The 18,007-nt window shown below is 44.6% G+C and overlaps 1 protein-coding gene across 22 annotated transcripts in view; it reads right to left on the minus strand.

The window, feature by feature from the left end:
• The window catches only part of ABLIM1 (actin binding LIM protein 1), a 301,274-nt gene that overhangs the window by 122,470 nt on the left and 160,797 nt on the right, over positions 1–18,007 (minus strand). For all 22 annotated transcript variants that reach the window (XR_015241855.1, XR_015241853.1, XR_015241864.1 and 19 more), the window contains exon 3: positions 250–433. Coding sequence is in view for 4 of the 22 variants with exons in the window: in XM_086680950.1 (XP_086537076.1) it covers positions 250–433 (184 nt within the window). In the remaining 18 variants the exon portion in view is untranslated. The remainder of the gene's footprint in view (positions 1–249; positions 434–18,007) is intronic.

Here is an 18,007-nt window from a genome sequence, read left to right on the forward strand (position 1 = left end):
CTTTCCAGTTGCCTTCAAGCCCCTTAAAATCAGTCCTATTATTTAGCAGAGGACATCACGGGTAAAGTTCCCCAACTAAATTACTTTTTTGACTAAGACTGATAAAATAATAGGAAGATTTTTTAAAAGACTTTAAGGATACATCAGAAAAAGAGTATGTCAAGACAGTACAACTCCAGACAAGAGGCATATATCCCAGGCCTGAAGAGCAGAACCCAGCGCTTCTCCGTTAGGGGAGCCCCCACTTACTTGCAGATAGTACACGCAAAGCAGTTGGGATGATAGGTCTTGCCCAGGGCAGTGACCACCTCTCCTTCCACGAACTCCCCACAGCCATGGCAGCGTGTCCCATACATCCTCTGGTAGTCCAGGGTGCAGAGATACTCGCCGTTCTTTATGAAGAAGCCCCCTTGTGCCAGGTCACAGCCGCACACTGTGGAAAGACAAGTTCACATTTGGTCATCGTCTGCCACGCTGCCGGGCAGCAAATGCCTTCCACTGCGTGCTGCGAACTTACTCCATGATCTCAGTGGGCTGGGGTGAGGGGAGGGGACTGGCACAAAGAGCTATTTATTGTGGGGCTCTGAGTTCTCTCTTGCCTCCTTCCCATTTCGTATCCCTCCTTTCGGGAGGGATGGAATGTCTCATACGAGTAAAATTCATTGGCTGGGTCTCAGCGACTTGTGCGGTATGTCTAAGATTCAGAGATAATCCGTCTCTGATGGAAAGATGCCGTTGGTTCAGGCCGTCTCGAATAGGAACAAAGGTATCTCTGGCAGAGCGATTTAGGAAAGGGACCCACTGCTGGCCCACACAACTGTTTGCTTTGGGCCAAGACGATTACTGGGCTGAGTAATAAATTCCCACCATACCAAAAGCAGCAGCAGAAATGTCTGAGTCCATTTTTTCACACTCTGGAAATACTTTTGCCACAGCTATGAATAATTTGGACGTTTAATTTTCTCTTTGTGCGGTAAATAGGATAAGTCGATTGTTTATATATTATAGGGAGAGATAAAAATGAACAGGCAAAAGGGGGAAGAAAAGGGAACATGTCCAAGATAAAACCGTCGTTCAGGACCTCAGTACACGCAAAAGGGAATGCTTTACTGCGTCCGGATTTTGGTGTCTCTTGCGCAGCTGTGGACCATGGACACGGTGCAGAGAAGCAGGTCCCCGGGTGCCAGGGGCTTGGGCGTGGCCTACGTGTTGAGACAAGACCAGAAGAGGGCACGGCCACTTGTCCAAAAATAAAGCCCAAGGCTGACCCGCAGAGTAAAGAGTTTGCACTGTCAAAGGCCTGGGAAGCAGCAGCCATGGCCGGGAACCTCCAGTCTCAACCTCTCGATGCCCAGGGTTGGGTGACTCCATACAGTTAAGGGCCTTAGGCAAAGAATCCCGGATTCTTCCTGATTCTTCCTGCAAGCAGCTGGAATAGGCACCCAGTGGGCAGGGAGAAGGGGAGCTCCACCACTAAACTTGCTTTCCTAAGAATCCTGCTGGAACACCTGCAGTGTTCCTCTAATTAGTTCCCATGACTCATCAATGCCTCCGGACGACCTAGTGCTGAGCACAGTGAGGTTCTGCCAGAATATGGTGCCTACTCTCCCACCCCTCCGGTAGCAATCTTTCCTACTCCGAGCCATTAGAGATTTTCAAGGTGACACAGAAGCCACAAAGAAGCTTTCCGCTGTGGAATCATCAGCCTTTGTTTACATCAACACTCCACAGCTCCGACCTCTTTCTTTGCAATTTATAATCAAGTAACCCAAGATGATGGCCTGAGTCCATCATGCCTGAAAATGACCACCCCTATAAATATGACTCTGATCACATTACCTGGAAAACAGCTCGTTCACCACCTGCTGCCTCCTCTAACCTGCCAGTGCCCCCACTGTTCACACACCTGCTTCTTCCTTAACAAACGGGTCCTCCGGGTGGGAGGAGCTCAGGGATGGACTGACTGCACTCTGACCGCCAATTCCTTCAACGGCAACAAACACAATCCTGGGGTTCACAGAACGCCCCAGAGAGGTTTCTTCAATATTGCTCTACGTACATATCTTTTTTTCCCCCAAGATGACAGAGCATTTTACGGTAAGAGTCCTCATCTTCACTCCTTTTGATTCTTCTTCAGGAATCTTCAACCGTGGTATCTAAGGTATTACTAGGAACATAGTGAATTAACTTGAATCCGGCATCAAACTTGGCAAGCTCCCCGTGATGTCACTCCTCAGCGGCATCAGCAGTTTTGATGACTCTCTTGCTCTTGCAAACGTGGGTATTTCTTAAAGCCATGAGAAGTGACAAAATAATGATTTTGACTACTGGTAACTCTCTTTATTTTCCCCTCCAGTCACCTTGGGTAAGTTTAAAAATTCACAGGGGCACCTGGGTAGCTCAGTCGGTTAAGCGTCTGACTTCGGCTCAGGTCATGATCTCGCGGTCTGTGAGTTCAAGCCCCGCGTGGGGCTCTGTGCTGACAGCTCAGAGCCTGGAGCCTGCTTCTGATTCTGTGTCTTCTTCTCTCTCTGCCCCTCCCCAATTTGTGCTCTGTCTCTGTGTCTCTCAAAAAATAAATAAATGTAAAAAAAATTTTTTTAAATACATTAAAAGAAAAGTTCACAGACCCTTTATAAAAAGAAAGATCTGGTGGCAACAGGGTGATCTTTATGCCAATCCAGATTGTCGAGATAGCTTCAGAGCTGCTTGTAAATGTTGTAGAAATTCACTGTATTTGGTGCAGCCTTTCTACGTCACATGGGCTTGTGAAACTGACACGGACCCTCCTTTAAAGGTCCTAGTCCATATAATCCTAATGTAGTCTTAAAAAATGACTTTGTAACTTCTGTTGAGAGTTGCCAAATTACAATTGAACTCTGAACCCCTTTGAGATTTGATATGGCCTAGTTCTTAAATTCAAAGCAGTGGCCCAAACTGGCTTATCAAATCGTGTCATTGGTTTTGGTGGTTTATACACAAGGAAACCAGCATTTGAAGAAAGGCTCACAGGCAGGGGTCATCAAAGGTCTTTACTCGCTATTCCTCCTCTGACACAGCTTCTCAGTCCCCTTAGCCAGGCCCTTAGACGCAGGTAACTGCCATGAATGCTACTTCCTTCCTCTAGAAGAAGGCCACCCTGGGAACAGATCTCATCTACTCTCATAGGCTTCAACAACAACTTTGTGCAAAGGACCAATGTCTCTATCTCTGATGTCTTCCCCAAGCCTGTAGACCCTTATTTTTCGCTGCCCAGTGGGCATGGACAGCATGCCTATCTCAAGCCTGGCATTTTAAAAACATACTCTATGGGGCGCCTGGGTGGCTCAGTCAGCTAAGCATCCAACTTTGGCTCAGGTTATGATACCACGGTTCGTGAGTTCAAGCCCTGTGTCGGGCTCTGTGCTGACAGCCCAGAGCCTGGAGCCTGTTTCAGATTCTGTGTCTCCCTCTCTCTCTGCCCCTCGCCTGTTCATTATCTACCTCAAAAATAAATAAACATTAAAAAAAAAAAAGTCCATCCTCTTGCTTCTACGTCATCTCTCTATAACCTTCTGTTCTTCTAGTCCTTCTTTCAGTAACATGCCAGCACTGTTCATTCTCCACTCTTAATACCATAATGTTCAACTACCCCCCGAAATCTTATTTGTTTTCCCAACAAAATGTTCCTTTGAACCATTCCCTCCTCTGCCTTCTTGCTGTCACTACTGAGATTCTGGCCTTCACCAATTACAAATAATTTTATAATACAGTGTACTAGCAAACAAAACACAACACAACAGGAAACAACCAGTAGGGCAATAGTTGGTTCCACGTTAGGCAGGTTCCGCTACGCGTGGAGCCTGCTTCTCTTTCTCTTTCTCTCTGCTCCTCTCCCCTGCTCACACTCTCTCTAAAATAACAATTAAAAAATTAAGTTAAAAAAGGAAAGAAAATAACACTTTGACAAAGGGATTCCTCTCTTTAGCCAAAAATATCCAGTGCTCGCTTCCACAGCATATGTACTAACCAAAAATATTCAAAGCTTTAAGAACCCTTCGGTGTGTTTCATACTAACAGCTTAGCAAATACTTCTAACTGATGGCACAAAGCAAAACTTTCCCATCGACATGATCACAAAGTCTCCATTAGGAAGGTCAAACTTCAGTAGGATATATTTAGATCTTTAGCGTTGGGTGCTCGATTTGTCTTTGTTCTAGTTGATAGTTAACATCGGCCCAGGGAAATGTACAGATTCGTTTCATTAAAAAGGAGCCGCCAATGAAAGAGATTAACTGCTTTTTTCTCAATGATCAATTATTTAAAACACGCCCCAGTCGAGGCCCCACTGAACCCTGCCTGCTTTGCCATCGCATGGCATGGCCACCATCAGCCATGCGCCTTGTCGATCGTCCGCTCTTGAATTCACTGTCTGCAAACTACTGAACCCCATGAACTGGGTAAGAATATGTATGTCCAAGCAATTTCATATAAAAGCCGTGAAATTAGTAACAGGCATGTTTTAAGCTCTTAAATCTTAAAAAAAAAAAAAAAAAATTAACGAGAGCTGCCCGGTTTGTAAACATCCCATGGAATAGGAGGGGAACAAAGTACGGAGGTGCCAGATAAGGGGGAAAACAGAACAGTAGTTTAGAGGCATGAATGGGGCTGTGGTACCAACGACTACTTCAACTTTCTAAAAACAGCAGTTAACATTTTATGTTACAACAGACTCATCGCAGTCACATTCCAACTGCCTGTCAAGCAGCTCACATTGCCAAAAACTTAGAATAGGTAATACTTAAAACTCTACCCAAAGGTGGGCTTGGGGGTAAAATGCAAATGTTTTCTTCTTTTATATCAGCAGACGGAGCATCTCTGCTGGGCTACTGCTCACATGGGGGCTTTAATCAAGTCATACCAGCAAGAGAGGGAGGGTTGTTAAGCAAACGGGACCAGTGTCTTCAATGTGGTGACACAAGAATTTTACTTGGGGGCCAGGAGCCGCGGGGGTGGGCTCCTTTCTTCTCTTTTTTTTAGGGCAGGCATGGGGTTTTGGTCTGGCACTCTGCCAGCGGTCAGCCCATCACAGGCTGTGAGGGGCCCCTCTGAACTTGCCAGCATGGCTGCTGGGCCGTGGCCGTGGCCGTTCATTTCTGGTGATCAAGACCATGTGCTCCAGAAGTGCTGCTTTACCAGTAGCACTCAAAACCCTGTCCTCAAAACCCCTCAAAACCCTGTCCTATCCTGTGTGGGCCAGCACCACTCCTGACTCCTCCTAGGGCGCCATGCACTAGAGCTGGGGGTGGGATGGATGCGGGGTGTAGACCTCCCAGGCTCTTCATGGCGGATTAGTGGTGTGAATACCAAATACTTCCCAGTCTCTGCCTCTATCCTCTACTCCAACTACATGTTAAAAGAATCTTTTTCATCCAAGATGTTATTCTATTCATTTCCATTTCCTCAAATCCTTTCTTCATTGAAAATATAAAAGTAGACTTCAACACAGAGTCTTCCCAAACCACAAAAATTCCATTACAGTGTGGGGTCGCATTGAGTCTGCTTTTGCTCCGAAACGGAGAGCTATGTGTTTGAAAATACCATACCCTGAAGCTCAGAAGTACTATCTGCTGTAACCCAGAGCTCAAAATAGCAGAACAGAGACTCAAACAATAATGTGAGGGGGCAGATTCTCACCAGAAATAACTATTTGCTAATGCACCATCCTGGAAGCAAATACCAAGCCTCAAAAAACATAATTAAATAGTTTTTTTATGTTAATTTCTAAATGATCTTGGATTTTTTTTTTTTTTTTGAGAGAGAGAGAGAGAGAGAGAGCAAGCAGAGAGAGAATGCAAGCAGGGGAGGAGCAGAGGGAGAGGGAGAGGGAGACAGTCCTGGGCTCCATCCAGGGCAGAGCCCGATGTGGGGCTTGATCCTACAACCCTGGGATCATGACCTGAGCGGAAATCAAGAGTTGGACACTCAACCAACTGAGCCACCCAGGCACCCCTGCATCATATCTGAGAAAGAAGATAGTCACAGGTCGATCCAGATAGCAGAATGAGTCCCCAAAGCAAGGCACTTGAGGGCTTGTATTTAATTCAGAGTCTGAACTTATAATAATAAGCCAAGAGCTTTAGATGGAAAGAAATGACTTTGGAACCTCTTTATTAATAAAATTTTTGACCATACTGTTTTTTAAACGTTTATTTATTGTTGAGAGACAGAGAATGAGCAGGGGCAGAGAGGGAGGGAGACACAGAATCCGAAGCAGGCTCCAGGCTCTGAGCGGTCAGCACAGAGCCTGACGCGGGGCTCGAACTCACGAACTGTGAGATCATGACCTGAGCCGAAGCTGGACGCTTAACTGACTGAGCCACCCAGGCAGGCGCCCCTCATTGAGTTTGTTTTTTTTAACACTTGTGGAATTCCATGTACAAACAATATTAATTATAACGAGCTCGAATAACACAGATATTATTCAGAAACGTATTTCTCGCTCAATGTCTACCAAATGTTCATCTTCTCTCTTAACACCAGTGCTTTCCTCCAAACCGGGTCTCCCACGACCCTGCAGGACAGACCCCTCCCCTCCCCTCCCCTCCGGCCCCCCGCCCAGGGTCTGGCTCAACCTCCCGACGAGGCCTCCTCAATTCCCTGCAGCTGTGCTTCCTCAGGGCTCAGCGAAATTGCTGACATTTGATTCCTATTCAGTATTTATTGTCCTGTACCTTATACCTGCACAGTTACCTCAATTACAAGCTTCCTGAAGGCAAAGACCATTTCTCATGCCATTTAATGTCTTCCACAATACTTAGAGAGATGGCAAATTCTTGCCCCTCTCCTTCTATTGCATATTGCAGGTGTCTGGCCAGTGTGAGCAGAGCCAAATTGGCAAGCATCAGGAGAGATCATTTCAGCATGACTTTGAGCCAGCCAGCCCGTCTCTACTTCTTTTTTTTTTTTAATGTTTTATCTTATTTTTGCTGTCAGCACAGAGTCCAATTCGGGGCTTGAACTCACGAACCGCGAGATCATGCCCTGAGCCGAAGTCGGACGCTTAACCGACTGAGCCACCCAGGCGCCCCAGTTCACTATCCCTACTTCTGAAAGCACCTAACTGGCATCATGACAGTGGTGCCGAGACAGCAACCCCACCCTCCCCAACTTCTCAAGTGTTTTAAGTCTCTGAACGTTCTTAGCAACTAATATTAACTGCAACCCAACAATCAAGAGACCTTCCAATGCACATGTGCTCTATACAGGACCAGACCCTGCCCCACTTTGCATTTAGCAGTACCAGGAAGGACCCGATGACACCCAGTAAGACGGTGACTGGCTAAGCACTCCACCATCTCAGGCGCACGAGAAGGAACTGGAATGGGTTCACTGGGTGGCCAGAGGAACAATTAAAGGGCGGGGAGAGAACGCTTAAGAAAAAAACAAAGCAGATGAAACTGGGATTAGTCTAAAGAAAAAGAGGTCAGGGCAATAATGGTCTTTACGTGTACAGTGAGTTACTTTAAGCCAATGAATAATCAGCTCTTTTCCAGCTAAGGAGGACAACACGGGGGGAAAGTTTGTTTTATATGTACCAAGAGATGGAGTTTATCTATCTCTGTGTAATCGCCACAGAGGTGATTACAGCTATAGTAACAGCTGAAGGAGGCTGTACTGACTCTACGACTGGGAAATTTTTATGATGGAGTGAATGGCCTCTCTATCCAGAATGGCAAACGCCCTTATTCTTTCGGATATGGACAATGTGATAATATCACTTTCTCGGCCCTTTTTGCTAGGTCCAATCACGGGGATTACACCGGAATGGAAAGAGAACTGAATTCATAATTTCACCACTTCCTAAAGTTCCACTTTGGAAATGAGATATAAACATAAAGAGTTAGTTCTTACAGCACATAAATTAGATGATACAATTTTCCTTTTGACAAACGAAATACAGAAGATCCCGAATCTGTACATTCAACTCCCCACCTTACAATTTTCATCCATCTTACTCCATAAAGATCCTTGCATTATATAAACGCACATATTCAACGTGGAATGATCCTGACCTGGTAAACATCTCCAAATCCTAAGATGTCACATATGGAAGGTGCTATTAGAGATGGGATGTTTATCCCAAGACCCTTTACAAAACCCAGGCTTTAAAGAGTAATTCCTAAAAAAATTTATTGCAATTCGTTGACATTAGTAAGAGTTGTAGCCTGAATTTTCTAATAGTTCTACATAAACTTTTTAAAAATAGATTGATGTTGGGGAGCCTGGGTGGCTCAGTCGGTTAAATGTCTGACTCTCGACTTCCGCTCAAGTCATGATCTCAAGGTTCATGAGATCAAGCCCCGAGTCGGGCTCTGCACTGACAGCATGCAGCCTGCTGGGGGATTCTCTCTCTCCGCTCCCCTCTCTCTTTCTTTCTCTCCCTCTCTCTCAATATATAAATAAATAAACAAAAATAAGTTTGATGTTTACAGGCTCTCTTGGTGAACTGAACATTATAGGGGCCAAAGGGTTTTTAAAAGCCATCAAAAGGTGGCATTTTCCATATCCTCTAACACAGAACCGAGACTCATATTGCTATGCGGTAACGGTCTCTATTAAAACATAATCCGATATGACAATTTCTGCAATGCTACCTTGGGGGAAGGGTTTACATGATCAGAGTTTAAAAATTTTCCACAGACACCCAATGTTCAGAAGTCTTTTTAAAGCTATGTGGCTATAAATAACATATTAACAGTAATTCCATTTTCGAAAAGGAATAGCTACTATAATTAATGTTTAAAAATGCCATCTTTCAAATGTCAGTGGGAACATCGTGGTCCCATTTGCTTTTGTAGGCAGGTGTTCGCCTGAACGAAGGCCAGTGTCACCTCTCGCTGCACCCCCTGTCTTCACCATCCGCTGCCTTGAATAATGCAGCTCCTACCCCTGAACCAAACTAGCACGTGCCCCACTTCCAGTCCTGGGAAGGTTATTAAGTTTTCTGGAGGGTCCGTGCTTTATTAGATGCTGTTTCCTCCCTGGCAACATCCAGACCGCTGAGCTCTGGGTGGCCTCTGCAGCCCCCGGCCTCAGCACGCCTGGACCCTGGACCACTCGCTTGCACCTGTCTGTGGCCAGTGACGGTCCCACTAGTAGGCGCATAGCTTGCCACAAGATCACAGGTTCTTTAGAGGTAGGTACCGTGTCATATATACCTCTCAACCCTCTACAGAATGGCACGCCAGATGGGTATGTGATAGATGCTCTATAAACATTTCACATGGTAAAGATCTGAAGGCCTCAAGCGTCAACATTCCTGGGTTGATTTACACAAAGATCAAGGGACTTTTAGTAAGAAAAGAATGCTATTCTTTGGAATAATGAAGTCCATTTAATTGACTTTTATTACTCGGAGGAATTAAGTGGTGGCTGGATTTTTAGCCATTATCGGTTGGCTCAAACTGCTCTTTTTCGAGAGGTGGGGGTGGGGGGGGTCGTTCCTGACCACCTGCCCCTCCCCCCACCACCAACACACCAAGATCGTCCTGCCGCAGGCTCGCGGTCTTTGTTCACGCAGCTCTTTTTATTTTCCCTTTGTTGGACTGATCACAGTTGGTAAGTCACATTTGTATGATTATTTGACTGTCTGATTAATGTCCTGTCTTCGTCCATTCAGGTTGCTATTGCAAAACACTGTAGACTGGGTGGGTGTCTTATGAACAACAGTTTTGCAGGCTGGGAAGTCCAAGGAAGCAGACAAACAAACAGGTGAGGCCTGAGCATGAAGCGCTCTAAGGGTTCAGTGTCAGGAGATGATAAGAACCACCATATAACTGGCTCAAGGCTTGCTTTAAAAATGCCTGAGGAGGGGCACCTAGCAGGGCCCAGTCAGTTGAGCATCCGACTCTTGATTTCAGCTCAGGTCACGATCTCATGGTTTGTGAGTTGGAGCCCTGAGTCAGGCTCTATGCTGTCAGTACAGAGCCTGCTTGGGATTCTCTCTCTCCCTCTCTCTCTCTCTGCCCCTCCCCTGCTCATTCTCTCTCTTTTTCTTTAATGTTTAACAAACATTAAAAAAATGCCTACGCAAAGTCTCAGTTTTCCTCCCTCCTCTATAAGCACTCCCATAACCTCTGTTGTACAAATCATTTCCTTAGAAATAGTCTACTTTTTCAATCAAGCTGGGTCAACTTCAGCCTACCCTGTCTCAAGAAATAAGTTTTCAAGGGGCGCCAGGGTGTCTCCGTCGGTTAGGCATCCGACTTCGGCCCAGGTCATGACCTTGCGGTTCGCGAGTTCGAGCCCTGCGTCGGGCTCTGTGCTGACAGCTCAGAGCTGTGCTGCCTCAGATTCTGTGTCTCCCCCTCTCCCTCTGCCCCTCCCCTGCTCACTCTCGGTCTCATTCTCTCTTTCAAAAATAAATAAAAACATTTAAAAAATAAAAAAAAAAAAAAAAAGAAAGTTTTCAAGGACGTGAACTGAGAGTTGTCAAGAACCGTAGAGAACATGAGATTTGCCTTAGAGGCTAACAAATGAGCCTGCCCTAGTTTTATGGGTGCCGGCAGAAGACATCGACCCCTGGGTGAGAAGTGAAAGACTTCAATACTTACAGCAGTCAGTGTAAGCTCCGTGTCCCTTACTGGTTTTCCAAGCCCCGTAAGTCCCCAGAAGCAAGAGAAGTAAATGCGTGTGCGATGAGTGTGTGTCACAGCTGAAGAATCGCGAGCTTTAGGAAATCCCAATCTTTTATAATGAGCTACAAGCAAACCTGTCCAACCTTTGCTCCAGGTGCAGATATGATCTCTATGACACGAGGCAGCAAACAAATCTACCCTCTGCTCCAGGCGGAGACACTATCTCTATCTTCCAAGGCTGTTGGCTGTACAAACAACCTTGAAAAGAAAATTCAGAACAAATGGCTTACTGGCACCCCTGCTCACAAGAGGCCCCTGGATAATTCCGTCCCAGTAAGAGTCAGTTAAGCAGTGTATTTTGGAGAACTTATGAGCGCTCATTCTGTTCCAGCTTGGAATTCAAAACCTCAACTCTTTAAAAAAAATCTACCTTGTATTTACTTCATGGGTAACACTTTCAGATGGTACAAAATTCAAAAGGATTGTCCTTTATAGACAAAAGATGGCATACAAGTGGTTTCTCGTTTGCTGTGAGAAGGGACCATATTTGTAAAAGAATGGTTTTCCCTGCATACTGGTTAATTCTGCCTTTTAATCAATTTCTGAATGACTAATATTCTCTCAATAGGTATTAAAAGCCCAACCTCGGCTCTTAGGAGATACAAGAAACTGCTTCCATTCTACTCACTGGGGTTTCATCGGCTTTCTACTTGGGCCTGAAAATAACCCATATCCAGTCTGCCCAGGCAAACCCGGAGGGGAAAGCATAGGATCTAGAGCAGTATAAAAAAAAAACTCAGCAGCAGCAACACCTACCCCACAGCTGCCTGGCTGGAGCCTTCGGCACAGTCTCTTAGCTGTCCTACCTGTCAGGGGACACTCAGCTCTGTCGCCAATGACAGCAAGCTGTGCTCACACCCCTTCTTGTATTGTATTTTATTGCATTATTTATTTAATTTACATCCAAGTTAGTTCGCATACACTGCACTAATGATGTCAGGAGTAGATTCCCGTGATTTATCCCCTATGTGCGCACACCCAGTGCTCATCCCAACAAGTGTCTTCCTTAATGCCCCTTGCCCATTTAGCCCAACATCCCTCCTGCAACCCCGCCAGCAGCCCTCACTTTATGCTTTGTATTTAAGAGTCTCTTCTGTTTTGCCCCCCTCCTTGTTTTTATATTATTTTTACTTCCCTTCCCTTAAGTTCATCTGTTTTGTATCTTAAATTCCACATGAGTGAAGTCATATGATATTTGTCTTTCTCTAATTTCGCTTAGCATAATGTACTCTAGTTCCATCCACATTGTTGTAAATGGCAAGATTTCATTCTTTGTTATTGCTGAGTCATACTCCGTTGTGTGTGTGTGTGTGTGTGTGTGTGTGTGTGTATACACCACGTCTTCTTTATCCATTCATCTGTCGATGGACATTTGGGCTCTTTTCTATACTTTTTCCATATTTTGTCGATAATGCTGCTATAAATATTGGGGTTACACCCCTTCTTTTTGGAAGATGATGTTATTGTCTAATAACCAGGTGAGGACATTTATCACCTTAAGCACTTGATCAATCTCGTTGACTAGCTATGCCATTGGAAACACTTACGAATACTCATCCAAAGAAATACATGGCCATCGTTCTTCCGTTCATTCACTCAGTCATTCATTCCCCTTATTGAGCATCTACCATGTTGGGCATTGTGCGAGGCTCCGAGTATACGGCAGTGAACAAAACAGACCAAAATCTCTGCCCTCTAGGAGCTTACTCTCTAGTAGAGGGTGAAGACAAATGAGTAATATATGTTACATAATGATAAATGTTCAGAGAGAAATGTGATACAGGGAATAGTTAAAATCTCATATAGGACAGTAGAGGAAAGGCACACTGAAAACAAAATATTTGCCCAATGGCCCCTCTTGATCCCCTGGTCCTCAATCTTTTCTAAACGCTCTAGAACTTTGGGGCAGAAAAAATGAATTCAGGGCATTACTTTAAACAAATGCTTGAGATAAATAATAAAAATTATAGCAAACAATCTAATGTATCAATATGATGAACTGTATATATAATTACAATTAAATATTGAATACAAAATTCATTAAACATATAGTTAACTAAATATTACCTATGTAATATTTAAATGGATTTCTTATTCTCTTGTTGAGCATTATTACAACTATGATGAAGACAATGTGATAATTAAAAAACTATCACGTCACTGGATCAATATCAGAATGAGCAGAGAGCATTAAGGAAAAAAATTTCTAAGTTGGTGAGATGATCGCTGCTAATTGGAAAAGACGCGAAACACAACTACCGAGTACTGAAGACAGAGCACAGCACCGCCCAGAACCCTGCAGCTGTATTTTACTCCCATCGGGTTGTTACAAAGAATAACAGAAGCTTTGGGGATCTCCTTTTCTTTTAATTACAGAAACTATCTGTTAATTGAAACATTTTCCTCATCTCGTTAGCAGGTGGGTATGTTTCCCAAGGTTACAAATGGAAACTGGTTCTACTTCCTTCAGATGCTGGCATCCTTTATTGCCCTTTCTGAGGGCAATGCCACTCGCAATCATCTAGCTTCAGCCACTACCTAGATGCCAAAACACTGTCAAATCCTTCTTCCAGAGGAGCCTGGCTGGCTTGGTCAGTAGGGCATGTGACTCTGGATCTCAGGGTCATGAGTTTGAACCCCATGTTGTGGGTAGAGTTTACTTTTTTTATATACAAGGAAGAAACTTTTATTTATTTATTTTTAAGTTTATTTATTTATTTGGGGGAGTGGAGTGGCAAAAGAGAGAGAGACAGAATCCCAAGCAGCCTCCACACTGTCAGCACAGAGCCATATGCAGGGCTCGGACTCAAGAACCTGTGAGATCCTGACCTGCGCAGAAACCAAGAGTCAGATGCTTAACCAACTGGTCCACCCAGGCACCCTGGGGGTAGAGTTTACTTAATAAAAAGAAATAATTAAAAAAAAAAAAAAACAAACAACAACCTTCTTCTCAACACAAACCATGATCTACCTCTTGAGTGCTAAACCTACTGGACTCTGAATGCACCATGTGTCCTCAACCTCAGTGTAGCCCAGAGAGGCTGAACTCTCTGCCTTGAACTACCCTGTCCAGTGCTCCTGTACTTCTTTAGTGGGCAGCAGCCATCTGTCCACACAGGCAGTCCAACTGGAACCCTGGATCCTTCTTCATGCCTCACATACCGTCACCAAATCCTATCAACCTTAACTTTCAGTGTCTCTTAAATCTCCTCCCATTCTCCTGCTGCTACCTTACACTATTTCCAAATCAACTACTATCCTCTCACCCCCGAGTCTCTCTGCCTCTTATCTATTTCTCCATCTCAGCACTTATTACCCAGTATCATAAATGTTGCTTATTTGTATGTCTCTCCAAATACCCTATGAGATCTTCGAGGACAAGCATGGTATGCTGTCTCTTCCTATTTTCAGCACTTAGCATAATATCCCACAAGGAGTATGTGTCCAGTTAACATTTTCTAATCGAATAAATAACTCCTACACCATCAGATCCCAAGATGTCAGACATTTTAGGGAGTGAGATGGGTTCACCGACAAAACTCTGGCTCACCAACCTTGATTCTGTTAGAGTTAACCCTGCGAACTCATGGACTGATCACTGGCTTAAGTCTGTGCTCTGAACTCTAGTTCCTCCAAAGCAACCCTTTCCTACCTTCATACACATCTGGCTCTCATGTAAGATGTTTGGTGTCCTCTTTCTCTGTCTCCTTTCAAAACCCAATCCTAGGGAAAGAGTTCATTTCTGCTTTTTATTCCCATAGGTATCTGCATTTTAGGACGTTCTTTCTAATTGTGGAAGGCTACTTCTGGTCCCATTTAAGAACTATGAGGCTTTGGTAGCAAGGTATGTGAGTGAAGGAGAGTAGGGCGTGAGGGAGGGGAGAGAACTTGAGGGAGAAACTCTGCCTCGCCCCCAAATCACAGTCAGAACCTGAATGTTCTTCCTCTGCACTTGGCCAGCTCTCACCCAAAAGCCCAGGCTGGTTTTAGCAACTTCTCTCTCCCCCAAATCCTCTGTCCTGGGATATTAGCTCACTATCTGGACATGGCATTTTTGCTTTAGATGTAATGGGAAGAAAGAAAAAAACTTGTTTTAAGACTTAGCTGCAGTCTGGGCCATGGGGGTTAAGAGGAAGACCACATTCCTTAAGGAGAAGACTTCTGTTTCTTCTGGGAAACCATCCTAATGGATTCATAAGAAGTAGAAACTCTAAGACAATGTGGAGTCAGGAGGGCGAGGGAGAAGGAAATGGGGGTCCCAGGGACGGAGGGGAGAAGGGTCTTTGTAGAGAGAGGAAGACCTACCAAGATGGTGGCAGGTGGAAGTTCTGAGTAAGTATGAGAAATGGCCCCGGTCTGTACTTCCTGTTCACTTTTTATGTAAACCTAAAACTACCCTAAAAATAAAAGTCTAGGGGCGCCTGGGTGGCTCAGTCGGTTAAGCATCCGACTTAAGCTCAGGTCACGATCTCACGGTCCATGAGTTCGAGCCCCGCGTCAGGCTCTGGGCTGATGGCTCAGAGCCTGGAGCCTGCTTCCGATTCTGTGTCTCCCTCTCTCTCTGCCCCTCCCCCGTTCATGCTCTGTCTCTCTCTGTCCCCAAAATAAATAAACGTTAAAAAAAAAATTAAAAAAAAAATCAAAGTCTATTAATAGATAGATAGATAGATAGATAGATAGATAGATAGACAGACAGATAGGAGGGGCACCCGCTAATGAGAAACTTCTTGTTTTGGACATGGTCTGAGAATATCAGGACAGTCTTGCCTGTTCTGGGCTATAACTTCCTTCCATTATCCCAAACCTTCAGTAAAGTCTGCCGAAAACAGCTGCCTTATGTTAGTGGGATCTTGGGAAATAAAGAGGCATGGTGGCCAGTGTGAAGTGAAGCAATGCCCAAGGAGCAGCATTCAAAAAGGGAGACCAAGAATTTGGTATTGGCAAGAAGCTGGAGCAAGAGGGGACCACAAGAATGCAAATCTCAAGGGCTCTCTAGAGCTGGGCTTCCCATACTGTAGCCACTAACTACAAAGGGCTACTGAGCACTTGAAACGTGACCAGTCCAAACTGAGATGTGCGATTAAGCACGTATGAAAAAAAATAATGTCAAATATTTCAATAATTTTTATATTAATTACATGTTGAAATAACATTTCGCGTATGTAGAGATAAATAAAAGACACTCTGAAGGTTCATTGCACCCATCCCTTTATGCCTTTTTAACACAGCTATTCAAAAATTTACAATTCCGTACATGGCTCGCATAGTATTTCTATTTGGGCAACATCACTCTAGAATCTTGGGGAAAAGGAATGGACTTGCTAGGGTACAACGAATGAGGTGCATACGCCATTTTCTTTGGGTATTAAAGAAAAGGGTAACCCCAGGAATTCGGGACATAGGAAAATAGACATTGACAGATCAAGTGTGAGAAAATACAAATTTATAGGAATAGAAGACATTTATTTTAGTAAAGTTTTGTTAAACTAAAAATAGTTCCTACAAATAGCAAGTTCTCCTAAAATACGATTCAATTTATATAAACACTCGACTTTTCAGGAACACATTTGTAGTATGAAATAAAGTATATGGGAAAACGTCCCAACATAAGTAACTTACATTCAGCCCTTAGGTTTAAACTAGAAAAGAAAAAAAAGCAAGGAAGCTTCCCATGGGGGATAAACAAACATGTCTTCTAATACCTTAGTGTGCTGAACAGTGACAACCCAGACCTGAGACTAACGCTTGGTACTTTCCATTAGAAATACAGAGGGCACCTGGATGGCTCAGTTGGTGAAGTGTCCGACTCTTCGTTTTGGCTGACGTCATGATCTCACAGTGCACGAGTCTGAGCCCCACGTTGGGCACTGTGCTGACAGCTTGGTGCCTGCTTGGGATTCTCTCTCACCTTCTCTTTCTGCCCCGCCCCCACACTCTTTCTCTCAAAATAAACATAAAAAAAAAAAAAAGAAATACAGAATACATGCAAAGCCACCATTGTGTGTGGACCATATTTATTTCAAACCAAATCTAAATCTACTCCTTGCGCCATGTCTCAGGCAATTTATGAGCAAAAAATGAAACAGAATATAATGCCTGGCTCTCAGTTAACCAATCTGGATGTAACCAGAAAACAACTCTTCTCTGACATGGTAGGAGGCTCTAATTCAGTACCTCTGGGTTCTCTATTATACACATTGTTATGTGTATACGGAATCGGCAAACCTCGGACCTAGGATGACTTAAATATCCCATGGTCTAGTCTCTTTATTGTACAGATAAGGACATGGGGCCACGGAGAGACGTAAGTTGCCTGAGATCACAGAGCTGCTCGGTGGCAATGGTAAGACTCAAGCCACGCAGAGCAGCAGCACGGTCAGCACCCTGGGTGAGACCGTGATGTTTCTGGAAGGCCAACTTGAGTCATCTGAAAATGATGTCTGGTACTTACTCCTAGGTGTTTGCGGAAGGACTAAAGAATCCTCTCTAGAATGCGCATTGCAGCCCTTTGTCATGCTCAATGGGAGCTAAACTGATGTCCTCCCCTCCCCTTCCATCTTCTCACCCAGCCATTTGTCAGTGCTCTTTCTCCTGAAAAGTTTACCCACGGCGAAACAATCAGCTGTGGACTCCAGATAAGGCCCTGCCCCTCCTGTTTTCATGTATTTCATAGTTACTCGGTAGCCTGGAGTCCACCTACCAAGATGGCCAAGGATGGATGGCTTAAGATGACAATGCTGAGTTCATACCGTGAGAAGACACCAAGAAGGAAATGCTCATCCAGGGAGGAGAGAGGCCAGCGTGTGCAGAGGGCAGGGTGAGCTACAGAGAAGGCTCATGGTCTTGTCCCTCCTCCTGTACCCCTCAACCCAGCCTGAGCTCCCCACCTGCCCTCAGCTCAAACAAACACACAAAGCCACTCTCCTCTTCCTCTCTTTTCCTGCTCAGTCCTGCCCTGGCTCTAGAATAACAGGGCAGCGTATTTCATCCCAAGACGCCAACAGTTAGAAACCCCAAAAGGGAGACTTGTTAATGGAAATCAGTCTCAACTTGCTAGCTTCTTGGAGGCCTTCCAAGTGTTGTTGATTAATTCTCACTTCTCAATACACACACACACACACACACACACACACACACACACACACATATGCTCATGCACACACACATGCTCCCTGCTTACCCCACAGGATCCAGTGAGTTAGAACCCTAATCTTACAAGCTTACCAGCCCTTCTGTAAATAATGGCTGTTGGGACAAGGTGACTTTGGGGTAAGAGTTTCTCATTTCAGGGGAAAAACACAAAACTGTTTTTACTGTTCTCCCTCTTC

Source organism: Puma concolor, chromosome D2, assembly GCF_028749965.1.
Source record: "Puma concolor isolate L17-30 chromosome D2, mPumCon1.1.hap2, whole genome shotgun sequence".
Classification (NCBI taxonomy): domain Eukaryota; kingdom Metazoa; phylum Chordata; class Mammalia; order Carnivora; family Felidae; genus Puma; species Puma concolor.